General features: G+C 35.5%; 1 protein-coding gene across 4 annotated transcripts in view; it reads right to left on the bottom strand.

Moving 5' to 3' along the window:
- Positions 1–63: 63 nt before the first annotated feature.
- Positions 64–19,568, bottom strand: part of ATP2C1 (ATPase secretory pathway Ca2+ transporting 1) — a 151,561-nt gene continuing 132,056 nt past the window's right edge. For all 4 annotated transcript variants that reach the window (XM_061167571.1, XM_061167572.1, XM_061167574.1 and 1 more), the window contains 10 exons: positions 17,925–18,095; positions 16,520–16,617; positions 9,784–9,834; positions 8,715–8,881; positions 7,360–7,428; positions 6,614–6,730; positions 5,676–5,823; positions 5,045–5,140; positions 3,684–3,825; positions 64–2,170 (listed from right to left, as the gene is read on the bottom strand). In XM_061167571.1, coding sequence (XP_061023554.1) covers positions 2,040–2,170; positions 3,684–3,825; positions 5,045–5,140; positions 5,676–5,823; positions 6,614–6,730; positions 7,360–7,428; positions 8,715–8,881; positions 9,784–9,834; positions 16,520–16,617; positions 17,925–18,095 — 1,190 coding nt within the window. In that variant the 3' untranslated portion in view covers positions 64–2,039. The remainder of the gene's footprint in view (positions 2,171–3,683; positions 3,826–5,044; positions 5,141–5,675; positions 5,824–6,613; positions 6,731–7,359; positions 7,429–8,714; positions 8,882–9,783; positions 9,835–16,519; positions 16,618–17,924; positions 18,096–19,568) is intronic.

The following is a 19,568-nucleotide window of genomic DNA, read 5'->3' as shown; positions in this document are numbered from 1 at the left end:
TGCATTTGGATTATCCATGCTAATTCAGATAATATGATATATGAAATACACACAGAGACAGACTCTAATTTGTTGTTTTACTGTGGGAAATCTGTTATACAGATGGATATCTGTACTATACATTTCACTTCTTTTCAAATCACAGATTCAATGTACTATGAGTACTATGTAATTTCTGTATCTTCAACATCCATATGATTTTAACATTAACAGTCCCAACTGGAAGAACCTTAACTTTTGAAAATAAATCATTCTGGGGGGAGGTTTAAAATCTGAAATATCAGAATAGGCACATTTATTTCATATGAACCTAAAATGCAAAGCAAAAGATTGACGTGCACTTAATACGTATTTGAAGTCTTTGTAACAGAGAAGAAAACTTATTACAAAATTTAGATATGAGACATCACCATCACTAAAGAAAAAGTTGATTAGACAATGGCTTCCATGTACATTTGACTATCGAGCCTTAAAGAGTAAAACAGAATAAACTGCAGACATCTCAGGTCCTTATACTAATTGTTTCAGTTATATCCCCACAGACTCACAGAACAGGTATCTTTCCTATCATTAACAAAAGTACTGTGGTGCTAACAGTGCAGTTTAATATTGGAGATAAAAACTGGAGAGTATAATTATAAAATACAAAATTCAGTAAACTTTAGGAAGAACTAAACATGTAAGAAGTTGAGACCCGTTTCTGTTTCATAGAGAAATACTCAACAGAAAATGTATTTCTAATTCTGAATTTCTGGCCCAAATTTGCCACACACTCAAAACAAATTACCTACACCCCATCCAGGTATTACAAAAACTGATGGCATTCCAAGAGCAAATCCATTTCTTTAGCTTGCCCAGTGAAGCAGAAAGAAGACAGAAGATACTGGTGGGAGCAGGAGGAGGACAGACTCTGGGCCCGAAAGCTGCAGATCCAGGGAAACCAAGGTCAGCACAGAGTCTTCCACTTACACTCTGGTCCATAAACTGTCTGTTTAGTTAAGTTTGGGGCTTTTTCATTCTTGAAGTTTACCACTCTATACTTTCTAGAAAAAATTCTTTAAAGTACACATAAAAAGACACTGAAAATAATACAATTCAGATATTCAGGTGAGGTACTTGGATTTATATTTAGGAGGTGACTTTGTCAAGATGACACTTGACAAAATATGTATTTACATTAACAACTCTAAAAAAAGGCATAACAATATAAATCTGCTATCAATTTCAGCCTGAACAGTCTTAAATATTTTTGACTCCATGACTAAATGTTAATTACTACCCTACCTAGCAAGCCACTCAACAGCTCTGTATTTATTAATTTTGCAAGACCAAAGACTCATACCAAAAATAAAAAAAGGAGGAAAAAAGGCAACCATTTACACTTACTAAGAAAAGCAAACATTTACTTCAAATTGCAGTATAGGCTTTTCAATCACAAAAAGAAAGAAAAGAACAGTGATCTGACAGTGGTCACATCCTGTGCAAAAAACGTGAGATACAAAAATGATAACACAAGGTAGCTGAACTGCTTACACTGCAGGGAAAAGGACATACAGTAGCTGAAATATGGCACTCCTGGGAATTAACTTCCTAAACCAAACAGAATGCCTTTGAAATGATTAAATTTATTTGTGTATTAGTAAGAAAGCCCCACCACCATAAATAGTACAATATTTAAAAATTAAAAAAAAATCATATCTATCTAGAATAGATAGTGTATTTGAACTGTTAGACCTCTTTAAGTGCAGAAGGTGGTTCAGGTTTTGCCTTTTTTTTTTTTAAATTAAATAACTGCCCATACACTTTATGAAGTTCCATTCAATTGCAAAAGCCAATTTAAATCAAGGAAAATGTTACCAAAGTTGCATAATTTCATTTGGGACTGTCAGCAGGTTAAAGCCTCAAGTCTTTAACACTCATTTTTAGTCAATAAAAAGTTCAAAAGTTCTCAAATCTTCATTTTATCCTCTTGAACTTGCCCTTCTAAACGATCCTCAGACTGCAATTCCTAGTTTGCAAATAAAAGAATGCAATATGCATCATACTTCAAGAAAAGACGACGATGTCGAGCTAACAGGCTTCTGGACCTTCTCTCTGCTCCGTTCAACCTTCTTGATGATTTCTGCCACTATGCACACCGACGAGGTGAGACCCAGAAGAAACAGTAAGTCTGCAGAGAAAATGAGGTTTTACCGTTCTGTGAACTTATATTTTCAGAGGTTAATAGCTTATGTTTTTCTAGCATTTTACCACAGCTTTTAAAATACATTATTTCCCAACCATTCCTTGAGGAGCCACAATTAGCCTCAGCTCAAGGATAAGGAGAGTAAAGCTCAAATGCACCAAATGACTTACCCAAAGTCACAGAGCAAGGACAAGCAGCACAAAAGAACTAGAGCCCAGAGAACAAGTCCTCTGACTGTTTCCCTGAACAATGACCTGAGAATCACAAACTTCAACAGCAACACAACCAAGAGGAGCTGTTTTTTAAAGGCTGTTCAAGCAGTGGTGAATAACTTGATTGAAATCTGCATTATTCCACTTGCAAGTTACTGTTAAAAGACCATGTCTTTACAATGGTGTTCACACTATCACATTCTTATTTACTGCTTCAAAAAATTTCACCTGTCTTCTTAAAACTCCATTTTTTTTTTAAAGAGGAAAGAATATGAGTATGAAATTAAAGTCCTGAAATTAAACTAGTTCGACATTAAGATTAACTTACAGCAAAAAATAGTGATCACAGATATCCAAATTAACTTTAAAAACCCAAGAGTGAGAACTAGCATTATCATAAAATGCATCCATCCTCACACTTACACAGGAAGATTAACTTTTAAATGTACTAGATGATGATACATTTCATGCACAGTGTATGAAAAATAATGTGTGTTTTCCACATCAGGCTTCCCTGACAGTTCAGTTGGCAAAGAATCCACCTGCAATGCAGAGACCCCAGTTCAATTCCTGGGTCAGGAAGATCCGCTGGAGAAGGGATAGGTTACTCACTCCAGTATTCTAGGACTTCCCTTGTGGCTCAGCTGGTTAATAATCCACCCGCAATGCGGGAGACCTGGGTTCAATCCCTGGGTTGAGAAGATCCCCTGAAGAAGGGAAAGGCTACCTGCTCCAGTATTCTGGCCTGGAGAATTCTATGGACACAGTCCATGGGGTCACAAAGAGTCAGGACACGACTGAGTGACTTTCACTCTCACTTTGCACATCAACTTAGTAAAACTCTGTTTTTAGGGCTTTTATTTCATAAAATAAGATGTGCAAAATTAGCAAATAAGAATAGGAAAATGTTAGCTTAACAACCAAAATGGTAATTTTAAAGACAAGCCATCTGGTTTTTAGTGAGCTTAAATCTAGTTTTTTTCTTCACACAAAATTAAAAAGTTATCAACTACAATTACTCTGTCTTTCAGAATCACCAAATATGATTTTGACAAGTGATAACCTATAAAAAAATTAACAAGAAAAAAATTACCAGGAAAGTTTAAAACCAGATTTGGGAGAGTGACTCCCCTAAATGTGATTCCAAATAGAAACAGAGTACACACATTTTTCAAAGCAAGCCACTTATTTCACTTTTTAAAAGAAGTTTTCTTAGAACAAATACATTAGAAAATATTTAAACTCATTTATAATATATAAATTATAAAACATAACATTTCATTTACCCAGTATACTTAGGCTCTCAGTCTGAAAAACTTTCTGAAGTGGAGGAAAGTAAATAACTAATAACTGTCCCATGATGGATCCAAGAACTGCATAGCAAAACATTTTATTACTGCAGAGTCCAATCTCAAACACAGATTTGGTCTGTTGGCAGAGCAGAGAGTTCAGTTACTACTCCTTGGTCATAGAAACAACTTCTTTACTATTATATTCACCTCTAATTTTTAACAAGCTGGACTGAATTCTACAATACTAGTACATGAAATCTCTTAATTAACTGTATTTTGGAATAATTCACACGGAGGAGGGTAAATTTTAAAGCAGCTTTTCTTTATCAAGGACTTTCTTTAAAAGTGATACTAGGTCTTTTCTGGCTGCCCAGTGGTTAAGACTCTATGCTCCCAATGCAGGGGTCCTGGGTTTGATCCCTTGTTGGGGAACTGAAAATCCCACATGCTGCACAGCACGGCCAAAAAAAAAAGTGATTCTATTAAAAAATAAAGGCTACAGAAACTTCCTTTAGCATTTCAGAGCATAAGAAACTTTTTTTGTATATGCTTATTGTCTAAATCATTTCATTAAGGTACATAATCTAAGAAACTTTCTTGAAGACTGGACTTAGTTACATGTATACTGAAAAAGTAAAAATGCCTTTCATAGAACAAAAACCAAATACTATAGCTTCTTTAAAAATTAGTCTAAATTAATGACAATGCACTGTACTTGGAAAGTTCGAGCATGGGTGAATGGAAATAAGTAACAGTTAAGGATTCCTAAGGTGCTGTAAAATTGAAATGAATAGTCAGGTGGCAAATATAACTAGTTTCCAAGAACAACATGTTCTGGGAAAGTACCATTAGGTTCTAGCCCACTAATTTCTATCAAAGCACTTCCATCAAGAGAAGACCATCCACCCTAAGATATAGAATGGGAAGAAAAGAAAATTTTACATGTCCTAAGTTTTGACACACTGATGGAGATATTAAGAAACTGTTAATATGCACAGTACTTCTAACAATACTTTCTTCTATAATGAGAAGGAAGTACACCATCTTAACAGAAGCCATGAACTTTGTCCTATGCTCAGATGTTAACCTGAACCTATCACGTAGCTACAGATAATAAGAAAATGAAAGAAGGAAAAATCAGGTGATGACATCTGTGATTTAGTTTGATCTTCTGGCCAAAGTTAAGGCTTATCTTCCCAAATCTCCCATCCCTGTTAGGACACATGTCTGTAGGAAGGCTATATCTGGACCTGTAACCATGGCTACAAAAGCAAGCAAAGCTAAAAACCTTGCCCACTTACAGAGAGTAGTACTCTACACAATTGAATTAGCCAGCTACAATCACTCAAGCATACCTGCGATCTGGAACTCAGTGCATTGAACATGTCAAAAAACACAAAGCACGTGAAAGTCATTGTTGTGTCCCGAGGTGTTATCACATTGTCTCGCAGCTGTTGAGAGGAGAAAAAGATTTTCAGTTGGCTGAATTTAATGGACAAATACTACATGCTTTTAAAGGGCTAATATTTTCTTTCTCTTAAAATATGAAAGCTTTAGTCTAAGATATATATAAGACATATAAGCAACTTAAATTTCCCATGCACCATTTAAATAAGTAACCTAAAGAATAGCTGTAGTCTACATAAAGTAAAAAGTCTTCTCCCAAACTGTAAACTGGATATTAAAACAACTTTCTTTTTTAATGACATTAAAATAGCTATACTAAAGCCTCAGATTTTCTAACTTCTACCCCAATATTCATGTTAATTTTTATTGTATTTGATATTTTTCTGCATATTTAAATAATTCTAAAATATGAATCAGGAATTCTATTAACCCATTAATACTGAAATCAAACTATTTTTAAAAGTTTATTCTATTTTTGAAGGTTATCCTAACTTCCAGCCTTCTGTTTAATATAAAAAAATTATGGAATCCTGTCATACAGAATGCATATTAATAAAACAGCTTATCCAGTGAGTATACCTCCCGCCAGAAGACAAACAAAGTCCCACAAACAATGATTATTGAGGAAACAAGTATTTTAAGTATCAGGTTTTTGGTCAAAATGCTGTCTTTCCAGTTGCGTGGAGGTTTACGAATGACATCTTTATCCACTGGTTCTACTCCAAGGCTTCAAAACAAACAGAAAAGTGAATTAAAGTTTTAAGTAAAATTTGGATTTATTACTTTCACAAGTTCATTGACCTCAATTATCCCAGAAACTAAATGCCTTCTAATGGAAACAAAATGTTGAATTATGAACAAAACCTTGGCTAGGATCACTCAAAAATAACCATAAATTTTATCACTCTTTGCTGTTTTATTTGCCACAGTTTGGTAGGGGACTGATAATCAAATTTCAAACTGCCCCATTTCATTTATATCTAACTTATTTCAAATATGGGTGGCCTGAAATACATGAATAACCAACTGGACTCTGAAATATCTTTCATGCAAGGAAGTTTCAACTAGGATAATTTGTTATACATTGATACATATTACTCTGTTAAGAAAGCGATATCTAGGACCCCGTTATTATAAAAGAAAACATTAGATGCTCAATACTACAATATTGAAGTAGTCCTTCAGTACTTTTCCAAAGTCTCTAAGACTGACAGTGGAACCTTGGTAACAGCACTAAAGCCAGAGAGAGGTTTCTCCATTACATCCTAAGAAACAAAGCTTACTTCAAGGACAGGGACTATACCTGTTCCCTGCTCTGATCTCAGTGTAAAAGCTCAGATCATAATGCATGAATGAGCACCCCAGAAGAATAAATGCTATGCTCACATCACACAATTTCCAACAAACATGATGCTGCAGAGATTTCAGATGCTACCCGGGAATGAAGTCTTAGAGTTTAACTATCAGGATATAAGGCTATCCTTGTCCTTCTAGCTTACAAATGAGGAAACTCTTACCTCTGAGCTGGAGGTCCATCCATAATAATATTGATCCACAAAATCTGCATGGCATTGAGAGGATTGGGAAAGTTCATTAATGTAGCCAGTGAGATTAAAGTTAATGCTGCTATACTCCTATCAAAAGAAAGAGTTATTTTTAAAAATGGATCAACACTGTATAATTCCTGCTAATTTTATGACATCACTTTCTTAGCATGTAAAACTCTCATGTTACTACTGTTCTTTTAAAGGAAGCCTGTATTTCCCAGTAAACTACTGCTTCATTAGTGTGTTTCAAAGAGTTAGCCCTTATGATCCACAGCAACTTAATAAAGGATTTGCAAAGTGTTTAGATAACAACAACAAATAGAGGAAGTATTTTTAACTGAGTTCAGATAACAGTTAACAGTTTCAGTGGTATTTTTATAACTGTTTTGTAACAGACTACAATAAAAGCCCTTCTGCTTTTGGAAAAAGATACCAAGAAGAAAAATTAAAATTTGACACCCCTTTCTTAGTTACTTCAGAAGCTATTAAATAAGCCACAACAGTTAATATATTTTGATGATGATATACACAAGTAATTACATTTAGAACCTCTTTATCATGCCATGTTTAATTTTAGGACAAAATTCAGTTTTCACACTGGAAAACTTACATATGATAAATAAGAGCCCAGATTATAGGCATTCTGTTTCAATTCTACTTTTTGAATAATTTATCTATAAGACCCATAAGTTTGTCACAATTTCTTACAAACTTACGTGCTCAGCTGGAATCTAACAAAATTTTTAATGTTATTATAAATCCCTTTACCCTCTTCAATTGCAGACCTGAAAGTTAAAAATAAGATTGGGTGAGAAAATATAATCGCAAAAAAATAAGAATACAGCAATACTGTGGAACTAATTTTGAAAACAAGTTCCCAACTGATAAAACCCATACATTAATAAAATGATTTTACTTACATAATTAAAACTAGAAAAAAAATACAGAAACATTATCTGGCAAAGCATTAAAGTCAAGCCTCCTACTGTACCTGAACTAATTTCATAACAGAATAATTTTTATTCTTAAAGACATTTCAACATTAAAATCACATACTGTGTTTCTATACAAGACAATAATACACATTTATAATACTAAAATAATGATCTTCTTTACCCCTCCCAAGTTTATTTTTCTTTTTTTTTTATTATTTTTTATTATTATTATTATTTTTTTTTGGTCATACATTGATATGAATCAGCCATAGATTTGTTTATTTTTCTTAAAGGTACAGAAGTATGTATGGTAAGGGGTTAAGTTAATGCAGGTCAGAAATTAAATGGCAATGACATACATAAGAATTACAGAATTTAACTCAACTGTTATTCCTAGATACAACTGGATATATGTTGTACCAGAATTATAAAAAGAATATATTTTACAAAGATTCATGAAAATCCTCTCATTCATTTTGCTCAGTCTAGGAAAACATGTATTTTATGAACAAACTATCCTATCTTCTGAGATTTTTATACAATTCTAAGAATGGAAATTAAATATCTTCTATCCTTAGAAGAACTTTGCAATTCTGGGTCCTGAGGGCCCACATGTTCCACTTGAGGCCACATGGGTTAATGACACCAGCAGGTTATTATGGAAGAATCTTAATTAGAAACTATGGATGAAAAAAATCTATTCAAATGATAAACTGCATCATTGGCAACGTGAAGAATTCCTGACATAAGGAAACAGATATGGATGGGATCTTTATTTATAATCCTTGTCGTAAAGCCAGGCACATGCTCATTCCTGAGAGCCTGAATTTAACTTGAATAAAGCCACATGAAGGTCCACTGCTGTACCACCACACTAGTGGCAAGGAAATGTGAAACTTGGCTGGTACTCAGTAATATTTCTTAAATGAAGAGCCCTGCCATCTTGATGTCCATTCCATACAAATAATTTCCATACAAAAAAAACTACACACTAGGACACAAAACGAGATTGCTTAGTTTAGTAAAAGAGTTGAGCTCATCCAACATCTAAAACTGCTAAACACTTTTCTGCAAATGAGGTGCAGAAAAGGATAGGAAGAAACTCTCTGATGTGCATTCACTGAAAGAAAACTTACATGATGGTTTGGAAATCATCATCCACCAGGATCATGTCAGCTGCCTCTTTGCAAACATCTGTGCCAGTCTGACCCATCGCAACTCCAATGTCTGCAGCCTTCAGAGCAACTGCATCATTTACTCCATCTCCTGTCATGGCCACAACCGACCCGTTCTTCTGCAGAGACTGGGGGTAGGAGGGGTGAAGTGGGAGGGAGGCGTTCTGATTAGAATGTTGCTTTCACACAGATAAGGAGGTATACAAATCCTCTCTTTTTCTTTCTCACATAATCAAAGGCTGGAAATAATACAGACCATCACTTTCTCAAAAAAAACTTCAGTATATGGAGGTCTTAGGATAAAGCTTAGAAAAAGCTGCCATTAATATTCCCATGTGTGAGAACTCTATGTGTAAAGCCTGATGTAGAGTCAATTACACAGCAGTTCTCAGGGCAGTTGTGTCTCCCAGGCACATATGGCAATGTCTGGAGACATTTTTGAGTGTCATGACTGTGTGGACATTACTGGCATCGAGAGGATAGGCGCCAAGGGGGCTGCTAAACTTAAAACACACAGGACAGCCTCCTGCAATGAAGAATTATCCAGCCCATAAGTATAACAGTGCCAAGGCTGAGAAACCCTGACCTTACTACAACGGAGCACTATTATGGCTAATAAGCCGATGAAATGACAGATACCATGTCAGCTGCTTTGTATATATTTGACTAATATAAATATCATAGCTCTTTAAAATTGTTCACAATCTCAAAACATTTTTTTCTTGTTGTATTTATAGTAATTATTCCTATTCACACTGGGATGATCTGGCTATAGACTCCTATCAGAACACTTACACTATTCAAATGTTAAAAGAAGACTGTATTTGCAGATATTTCCTTAAAGTTTTCTTCTACATCTTCCTTTGCTAAGGAAATTCTGTTCCTGTTTCCATCTCAGGCTTTAAAAAGCACCTGTTTTGCTTCACAACACTTCTGACTTTAGTGCTCTAAGAATACTCCCAGTAGTAATGCATACAGACAGAAGCATTTGGGATACAGAGATGAAACAATGTGATTCTTAAAGACCCACCTTGATAATTTTCATCTTGTGCCTTGGGCTAGCTCTGTAGAACACTGCAACCTATTAAAACATAAGATACACTAAAAATCTTCAACATTAAGAATTATCAGAATAACCTATGTACGTAAAACTAAGAATATTTTTTAAATTACCAATTTGAACTGTCTGTTTTGCCATAGAGATCAAACTCAAGAAAATGCCATACACTTGTTAGGACACTCATTCGACAGGGCCATTTCAAACTTTTAAGTACTAAAGGAAATACACAATCTAAACAACTCACCCAGTTTATCCCAACCATGTTTAAGCTCTGAAAAGAAAATAGCCTTATTCTTGAAACATTGCAGAAACAGAGAAAGGAAAAGCTCTCTTGCATGTTTCCTCAACACTGACAGTCAACTAAAACAGCCTTTTCCCTTTGTTCTGTCTTCATGAGATTTAAAGAACAGCTGCTTCTCAATGTCTGTTGACCCCTCTTTTCTGTTAAACAGTATGAAGTCACTGCTTATGCTCTTCTACTTGGTTTGATTCATTAGGTCATCTTCCTTCGTGTTTCCACTTGCTTACATGGTCTTCTCTCTCCAAAGAACATATTTAATCCCTTTTCCTCATGCCACCTCCTGGTCTCCTAAAATGCTCCCAACTGTGCCCCAGCTAGTCATCCACAAATCACCTGTACCCCCACTCCCTCCCACACTGCTCTAACTTGCTTATCCACGAGACACGGGCAGTTCCCCAGTCCTCCCCAACAGCACTATGAGGAGAGGAGAGGGGTAGGTGTCTTCCATTCCCTTCTTTAGTCACAAATCTTACCTGTGGCCAATGCTGCTCTGGGGACTACCTGCCATGGTTCACAAGTGGATTTTTAACCACTGCATTCCCATCACTCTTTCCAACACACCCAAGCCAGGTGACTTTAACACCTGCGGGACTCACCATTCTCTTTCCTATTCTCCCAGAGAACAGGTCCACGCTAGCTTTCTCTCCTCATGCTTCCAATGTATCTCTTTCCTAGCCTCACTCTCAGTTGACAACCTCATTTCCTCCTTCAAAGCAACAGAGTCATGAGAAAGCTTCGACAATTTCCACCACCAATGTAATATATACATCTACTTCTCTTAAGACTAAAAGCTCCATGAGGCAGAAATTTGGCCTTGTACCTCCAGTGCTCAATAAACAGGTGTGAAATGAGTAAGTGACTGAATCTTAGGATCACCAATAAAGACAATTCCCAGGTTCTCTCTGAATTTTAATAAAGGTCTAAAACTTTCTCAGGGGTTAACTATACTATCACATTATTGATTACCCTTATGTCCTCTAGGTACCATGAATCACATAATATAGGTGGAAAGCATTCTTCCTTTAAAAAGGTTCAAAATCCACTTGGAAATTCTTTAGTGTGTCTTTAAAAAGTACTATACACACAGATGGTCAAAAAGCACATGAAAAGATGCTCAACACTGCTAATTATTAGAAAAATGCAAATAAAAACTACCATGAGATATCACCTCACACCAGTCAGAATGTCCATCACTAAAAGGTCTACAAATAATAAATGATGGGAAAGCTGTGGGAAAAAAGGGAACCTTCCTTACACTGTTGGTGGGAATGTAAACTGATACAGCCACTATGGAGAACAGTATGAAAGTTCCCTAAAAAACCAAAACAGAGCTAACATATGATCCTTTAACCCCACTCCTGGGCAACTGTACCCTAATATTCACTACAGCACTATTAATAATAGCCAAAATATGGAATCAGCCTAAATGTCCATCAATAGGTGAATGGATAAAGAAGATATAGTATATATAAATATGTGCCACTTGGGGTACACACACACACACACACACACACACACACACACACACACACACACACACACACACGGCTTCCCATAGGTGAATGGATAAAGAAGATATAGTATATATAAATATGTGCCACTTGGGGTACACACACACACACACACACACACACATGGCTTCCCAGGTGGTGTAGTGGTAAAGAATCCACCTGCCAATGCAAGAGACACATGTTTGATCCCTAGATCGGGAAGATACCTAGAGAAGTGAACAGCAACCCACTCCAGTATTCTCACCTATAAAATCCCATGGACAGAGGAGCCTGGCGGGCTACAGTCCATGAGGTTGCAAAGAGTCAAACATGAGTGAGTGCGCATATATATATATATGTATATATATATATTCACACACACACACACACACAAAGGAATACTCACTCAGTCGTAAAAATGAATGAAATAATGCCATCTGCAGCAAAATGGATGGACCTAGAGATGATCTACTAAGTGAACTAAGCTAGACAAAGACAAGTATCACTTTATATTGCTTACATGTGAAATCTAAAATAAAAAATGATACAAATGAACTTATATAAAAAGAACTTATATGCAAAACAGAAACAGACCCAACAGCATAAAAAATAAACTTGTACCAAAGGGGAAGGGTGCTGCTGTGTGTGTGCTCAGTCGTGTCTGACTCTTTGTGACCCCACGGACTGTAGCCCACCAGGCTCCTCTGTCCATGGGATTTTCCAGGCAAGAGTACTGGAGTGGGTTGCCATTTCCTCCTCCAGTGGATCGTCCCGACCCAGGGATCAAACCCGCATTTCTTGTGTCTCCTGCATTGGCAGGTGAGTTCTGTACCACTAGCGCCACCTGGAAAAGGGGAGGAGAGTAAATTAGGAATTTGGGATTAACAAATACACACTGCTATATACAAAATAGATAAACAAGGACCTACTTCTACAGCACAGGGAACTATACTCAGTTATTTCCTAATAACCTGTGAGGGAAAAGAACCTTACACACACACACACACACACACACACAAACGTATAGAATGAATCCCTCTGCTGTACACCGAAACTAACACAAACTGCAAATCAACTACACTTCAATTAGAAACAATTTTTTAATAAAATAAAAAGCACTCAGCTGCATATGTATTTAAAATGTACCAGTTACCTTCTAAGTGAAAACTCTACATTACTGCAGAAATTTAATCATGTAGCACACAGCACGGAGTACAAAAGCATTTAGCAAAGACTACAGATTTTATAGGATTTTTAAATAAAAGGCTAATTACTAATTACAAACAGGTCATATAGAGTAAAAATTTGTCTTTGTTTCAGGGCAAATCATTCAAAACATTCAAATCACCTCTTCACAGCCATTACAGGTTATCACTAACAATGGCAGTAAGGATAACAGATCAACTGTTGGGCTGAAAACATACTTCTTTTGTATAGTCACAAATTACTTTGGCATGCATCCAGTACACCTATTGCTTGATATAGATATTTCAGCATTTCAAAGTTTTGATGGCAGCTCAAAGACAAAAGCAGCTTCTTTGAGACTAAGCAGATCTCCAATACAAAGCTGAAGACTTAGATGGAATATAAATGCTGCACAGAGTAAAGTCTCCTTAAAGCACCAAGATTAGCACATCAATCTTTTTGGTTGAATAACAATATTGAAATTTAGTGACACAAAATTATGGCCTGAAGATATTAGGTATTAAAAAACAACGAGAAGTGAGTAAAAACTGAACTACTTCATTTTATCACAGAGCTAGGATTGAATTGGGGTATAACTGAAATTCCTCTATTATAATCTTTTTAACCTTTATGTCTGTTTCTCTACCTAAAAGGGGGTGAATATACTGATCCAAGAGAAGCACAGAATATAATCACTTGGTATAGGAGCAGGAAGGGCGAATCAGAATGAGCACAGTGGACCCGTACAAGGACAGCAGGAAAGAGAGTCAGCAGAGAGTTCGGGGAATGCTGTAGAGGGAAATGGAGAAAGGCTGTGTACTTTCAAAGGAACCCACAAAAGGGTTTTTCTCTTCTTATGGATCTGTCTTTTCAGCGTCATATTTGTGGTCCATACTCACAGTTCTTTTGATCAACATTAACAGAAATGAAGTTATAAAGAGAAGAAAGTAGGTAAATAAAAATAGGAAAGGCTAATGAAAGAAACATTATTCTTGACATTAAAATAATCTCCCAAAGGTCCCCAAATCTTCCAGTGTAGATTTAAAAATACCTGATGTGTTGAAACAACGTACCAAAAATTAAATAGTACACGAACTGGGATTTTATTATAGGGATCTGGTTAATTAGTAAAAATACAAATGGAGGCAGTGCTATAAAAAACAAACGAGAAAAGAGAATGTCTATTTTTACCAACAACAAACACACTCAGGAAATCATAAATAAGAAAACATGGAGAATTCCCATATGGAAACTCAGTTTCCACACTATTTTTTAATTGTCCTAGGTCAAAAAGGACAGAGAAATGTTAAGGGATTGGGAATGTGTGACTGAATTATGGGAAGAGGAGCGCCAAAAAACCTTTTAAAAAGGAAAAGAATCAATTAATATGATTTTAGTACATGTAGTAAAACCTCACTGAGCTGGCAATTTACAAAGAAGTTTTGTTTTGCTTCTAACACTAATAAATGAAAAGCTCTTCAAATTGCTCTAAAGTAAAAGCCCAAGGCCAAGATTTAAGAGTTACATGAACACACAATAAAAATAGGAAAAAAGACCAAGTAGGGTTGATGGCATGGAGGGTCAGGGGGAGAAGCCAGCTCAGCTCAGCTGAAACGACTGAAGTAATTCATTGATAGTATTTGAAGAAACCTGGGTTTTCAAAAGACATGATAAACCTGAAAGAAGCTCTGGTATTTATCGAATAGGATGACTTTAAGCAATTCAATGAGCTTCTCTCTTTGGAATAACATCAGCGCATCTGCCACAACTGATGCAAAAAAACTCTTATTTGGAAACGACCAATGATGTAATTTGTTAGGCTAATAATGCAATTTATAACTTACTTCTCTAATTGCCTTTCTTCCTTTTCTAACTGTCTTTAGGTTGGTTTTCAGAGTTCATTAGCATTTTTATCAGAGAGCCAGACAGTGAACTGAAGAAAGCAAATAAAATGAAACTTCCAGTCTGTCTGATGTCACTACTTGTTAGCATCTCTGGGAAAAGGCTAAACAAAGACCTAATGGGAAAATGTTAAATTAACCACAGATTTCATATACATTTGCTAATGTACATTCTGTCTCAATCTCCTCAGGAAACTTAATATAGGATTTACCCTTTTAGAAATAAATGTAGGGAAAAACTATCAGGAGAGGACACACACATCCATACTGCTCCCAGATGCTCTAAAAAGGCATTTCAACGAAAAAAGGACTCTTTTCAACAAATGGAACTAAAATGACTAAATACCCATACATTAAAAAAATGAACCTTAACCCACTTCTCACAGACAAAAATAATTCAAAATGGATCAGAAACATCAGTATAAAACCTAAAAGTATGAGACTTTTATTTCAAAAAATAGGAAAAAAATCTTTGTGACCTTGGATTAGAAAGAGTCCTTAGATAACACATCAAAAGCATGATCCATAAAAGAAAAAAATGATAAACTAGATTTCACCAAAATTGAAAACTACTGTTTTTTAAAGTAAAATGGTAATAGACTAAAAAGATAAACCATAATGGGAAAAGCTTTTTTCCAATCAAATATCTGATAAAAGACTTTTATCCACAATATATCCACTTTTATCCACAAAATAACTTCCAAAATCCAAAAATAAAACATTTTTTAAAAATAGGATGGTTAGACAGTTCATTAAAGAAAATATACGAATGGCAAATAAGCATATGAAAAGGTACACAAAATCATTAGTTGTGAGGGAAATGCAAACTGAAACCACAATAAGACATCATGATATACCTATCAGAATGGGCATGGGGAAACTAACAATGCCATGTGCTGGTAACCACTTATCAAACACTGCTGATGGGAATGCAAAACAATAAAGCCACCGAGTAAAACAATCTGGCATTTTCTTACAAAATTAAACATACGTTAACCATATGACCCAGCAATTACTCTCATGTATTTATCTAAGAGAAATGAATATTTATTTTCTTTCAAAGCTTATATACAAATGTTTTTAGTAGTTTTAACCATCATCAGCAAAAATGGAAAATAATCCAAATGTCTTTAAACTGGTTCATCAGTAACATACACTCAGTGCAGTGGAATCCTACTCAGCAATTAAAAATGCATTATGCTAAATCAAAAAAACCAGATTTAAAGGCCTCATGCTATATGATTCCATTTTCAGCACTCTGAAAAGGCAAAACTACAGGGACAGAAAACAAAATCAATGGTTGCCAAGTACTGGAAGCAGAGGGAGGAGCTGACCACAAGAGGATCTGGGATGGGAGGAGCCTGTGTGGTAGTTACAAGGACCACAGGCATCCATCAAAATTTAAGGGCTATACATTAACAAGGAAAAAGTTTACTGTATGCAAATGACAGCTCTTTAAAAAAAAAAAATCATACCCGCATTCAATTAAGACAGAACACAAGGATAAGAAGTATAAAGTAATGATCTGTCTCCATGCTGTACTTTATAAATACAAGCACCACTGTTAATTTTCCACAGTATCTTTCTCAGAGGAAACTTAGCTCTTGCTGAAGTTAACAAATTTGCACTGATATTCATAATGATCACCTCAAAGACACTCTCAACAATAAGACAGATCTCAATGATAAGATTTTGCCTCATGATTTAGACCAACAAATGTGGTGGCCATGTCCCAACTGTTTTCAAATGAATAGCTTCATTAACACTGCAGCAGAAGAGGTAATGCCTACGATAAAGCCTTAGTCTGAAAGGCTCTGGTTTACGCCTACCTTTGGCACTATTTGTGAAAGTTGCTGGACATCCATTGCATCTATTTCTTCTCCTGAGACTGACTGGGAGGTTTTGGAATATAATCCCAGACGACTAGCTAAAGTGAAATGGGAAAGAAAACATAATTAACCAAACTGCTTTTATTTGATAGGGTAGTCAACATAATGCTCACTTAATGATGTTATTAACTCACTTTCTCTTTAAAGTATAAAACATCCTTATACCAAGGGATTACAAGACAGACTATGGTAAAACAGATCAAACTGAATCAGTAAAAAGTCTTGAGTTTTCTGTTTGATTATTTTTGCTTAAATTCAAGAATAAAGAGTTTTCTCAATTCAACCCTAAGAATTTAAACTTAGGTACCATACCTAAGAATTTAAACAAGGACATATGGGTTCTATTTAGGAGCTCAATTTTAATGAAGATCAAGAGTGCTTTTTAACTAAAAACCAGGCAAGATGGTGGCTCATCTGAGGTATTATGTGCATGTCTGCGCAGTCACTCAGTCATATCCAACTCTTTGTGACCTCACAGACAGGTCCACCAGGCTGCTCTGTCCATGGGATTTTCCTGGCAAGAATACTGGGGTGGGTTGCCATTTCCTCCTCCAGGTGCTCTTTCCAACCCAGGGATGGAACCCAGCTCTCCTGCAATGACAGGCAGATTCTTTACCACTGCGCCACCTGGGAATCCCATGAGGTATCATGTAGTTTTATGTAAATGAAAATAAACATTGAGAAATTTCTCTAGAAATAATCTTCCCAACAATGTTGTTTTCAGTAATGTATTCTTCTTAAAGTGTGAAATTCTTGTCTCAGTCTCTTTCCATATTAGTAAGAATTAATGACCTTTAGCACATTTTAAATTTATCAGTAATGAATTATAGTTTACAGGTTCTGGAAGATTAACTTCCCTGTCCATTTTTTTCCCTTATATTTGGTAAAGTAATCTCAAATGGCATTCAAATAACATAGGCATGTATGCAATCAGACGATGGAAATACAGACACAAGCTATTTTCTTTCAAGTTAGGTACAAAGTCTGCGTTTAGAAAATTATATTTAAGTTGAAAGAAAGACTAAATATAATTTCATGCATTCTTTCACATTCATGATCTAATGCATCAGCATAGTGGACTATGAGACTAAAAATAATCAACTATCCTTTTATGAATATAATAATGTGATTTCACAATGCTTTAGTTATCTTCAACTAAAAGTATTATCTTTTTAACTAAAATAAAATTTTGCCCACAATTTTATAGAGTATGAGCAAACAAAAGCATCAGTTTTAACTGTACAGTTCAATATTTTGTAAACACACTTCATGATTTAATGTTCCACTATGCACTGCAGTAATGTAAGAAAAACCAACAAAAGCAAAGGAAGCAGCCTAGTTATACCGATGGCAACTGCAGTCTCCTGTGAGTCTCCAGTAATCATTTTTATTGACACTCCCGAGGCAATGAGTGTTGTAACAGCTTCTTTCACACCAGTTCTAGGAGGATCAATGATTCCCACCAGACCAAGGAACGTCAGTTGTCCCAATTCAGGACCAGAAGCCAAAGCAAGAACTTGGGAAATAAAATCCATAAAGAAAATGTGAATCACAAAAACATTAGAATTTACTTTACAAAATCTGGAGGCCATAACACTTCTCACTCAGATAAATCACTTAGGACTAGAATGTCATTGCAGTAATAACAGAAATTTTAAAAATCAAAAATTATGACATGTGAAGATACTACAGTTTAATGGTTCTTGATATGGGTTTGCTTTAACTTATTAAAAATTAAAAGGAGTAAGACTACAGAACTGTTTAGTAGAGAAAGCAGGAGAGGAGCAAATAGGAATGTTTTCACATAGCAAAACTTGCAGCTCCTTTCAGTAGAAACTATTGACTCTTAAGAAAATACAATTAATTATTTGGAAAACTATAAGTTTGTTGACCTTTAAAGTCAATTTGAAACAGACATCTTTGAAGGTGATTTCTACTATTGTATCTTCATCTTTCCATCTTACAGGCCTCCAGAATAATTCAATAGCTTTAAGTTCTAGAAGACTATATTAATTAGACAACATATAACAATTTTGTACACAACAAACTCTGAGAGGTACAGTTAATCTGTAAAGTAATTACAAAAACACTAATACCAACAAGAGTTTATATTCTTTCATTCTTTCTATAATATTAATAGGTATTTCTTATTTGTACCTTTGGTTCTCTTAAAACTACATAAATAATACCACCATACCACCCTTTATAGTTAGTTTCCTATCATCCTTAGGAACTTAAGATACAGGACAAATATCCATTTGGAAATCTGGAAATGACATTTCCAAATATCATTTGGCTTATTCTCAGAATTCCAGAACTTTGGCAGTAGCTACCTTATGAGCCAGAGGGATGTGTCTACATCTGGGATATTATACTAAAAGACTGAACAACTTACCAAACACACACACACACACACACACACACACACACACACAAAGCGCACAAACTAAACATATGTATCTCGGCAGTAACTGAAAAGCCCCAGAGAGACCACAGGAAGTATCCATTCTTACTCAAGCAGAAGGTATGAAGGATAAGATATATTTGGAAAACCATGGTTAGAGGCAAATGACACAAAATCTACGGAGACATGAGCCCCACCCAAAAGCTTTCACTCTGGAGGGAATGAGCCACAGGACAGTCCCTGTGTTGGGTCACACGGGGAAGATGGCAATAGAAGGGGGAAGTGAGTATCAACCCACGTGTCAGCAAATTCTAAGCAAAGGACACCAGCTCCTGGCACCCTCAGTGGACGGGTGGTATCAGCCCAGAGGTCAATATTTTGTATTTATTTGTTTGCTTCTTTAGCATAAATGAAGATCTAGTGCTACTGTATGGGACAAAGGCATATACACCTTTTCATGTGGAGGATCCCCAACTCCCTCCTTTATATTTAAAACATAAAAACAAAACATATTCCAATTTTAAAATTAACAACATGTATTTTAAGAAACTTAGGTTTTATAAGGTACAAGATAAGTTCATATCA

Source organism: Dama dama, chromosome 19 (assembly GCF_033118175.1).
Source record: "Dama dama isolate Ldn47 chromosome 19, ASM3311817v1, whole genome shotgun sequence".
Classification (NCBI taxonomy): Eukaryota; Metazoa; Chordata; class Mammalia; order Artiodactyla; family Cervidae; genus Dama; species Dama dama.
Note: the sequence above shows the minus strand (reverse complement) of the source record. Positions and strands in the feature narration are given on the sequence as shown.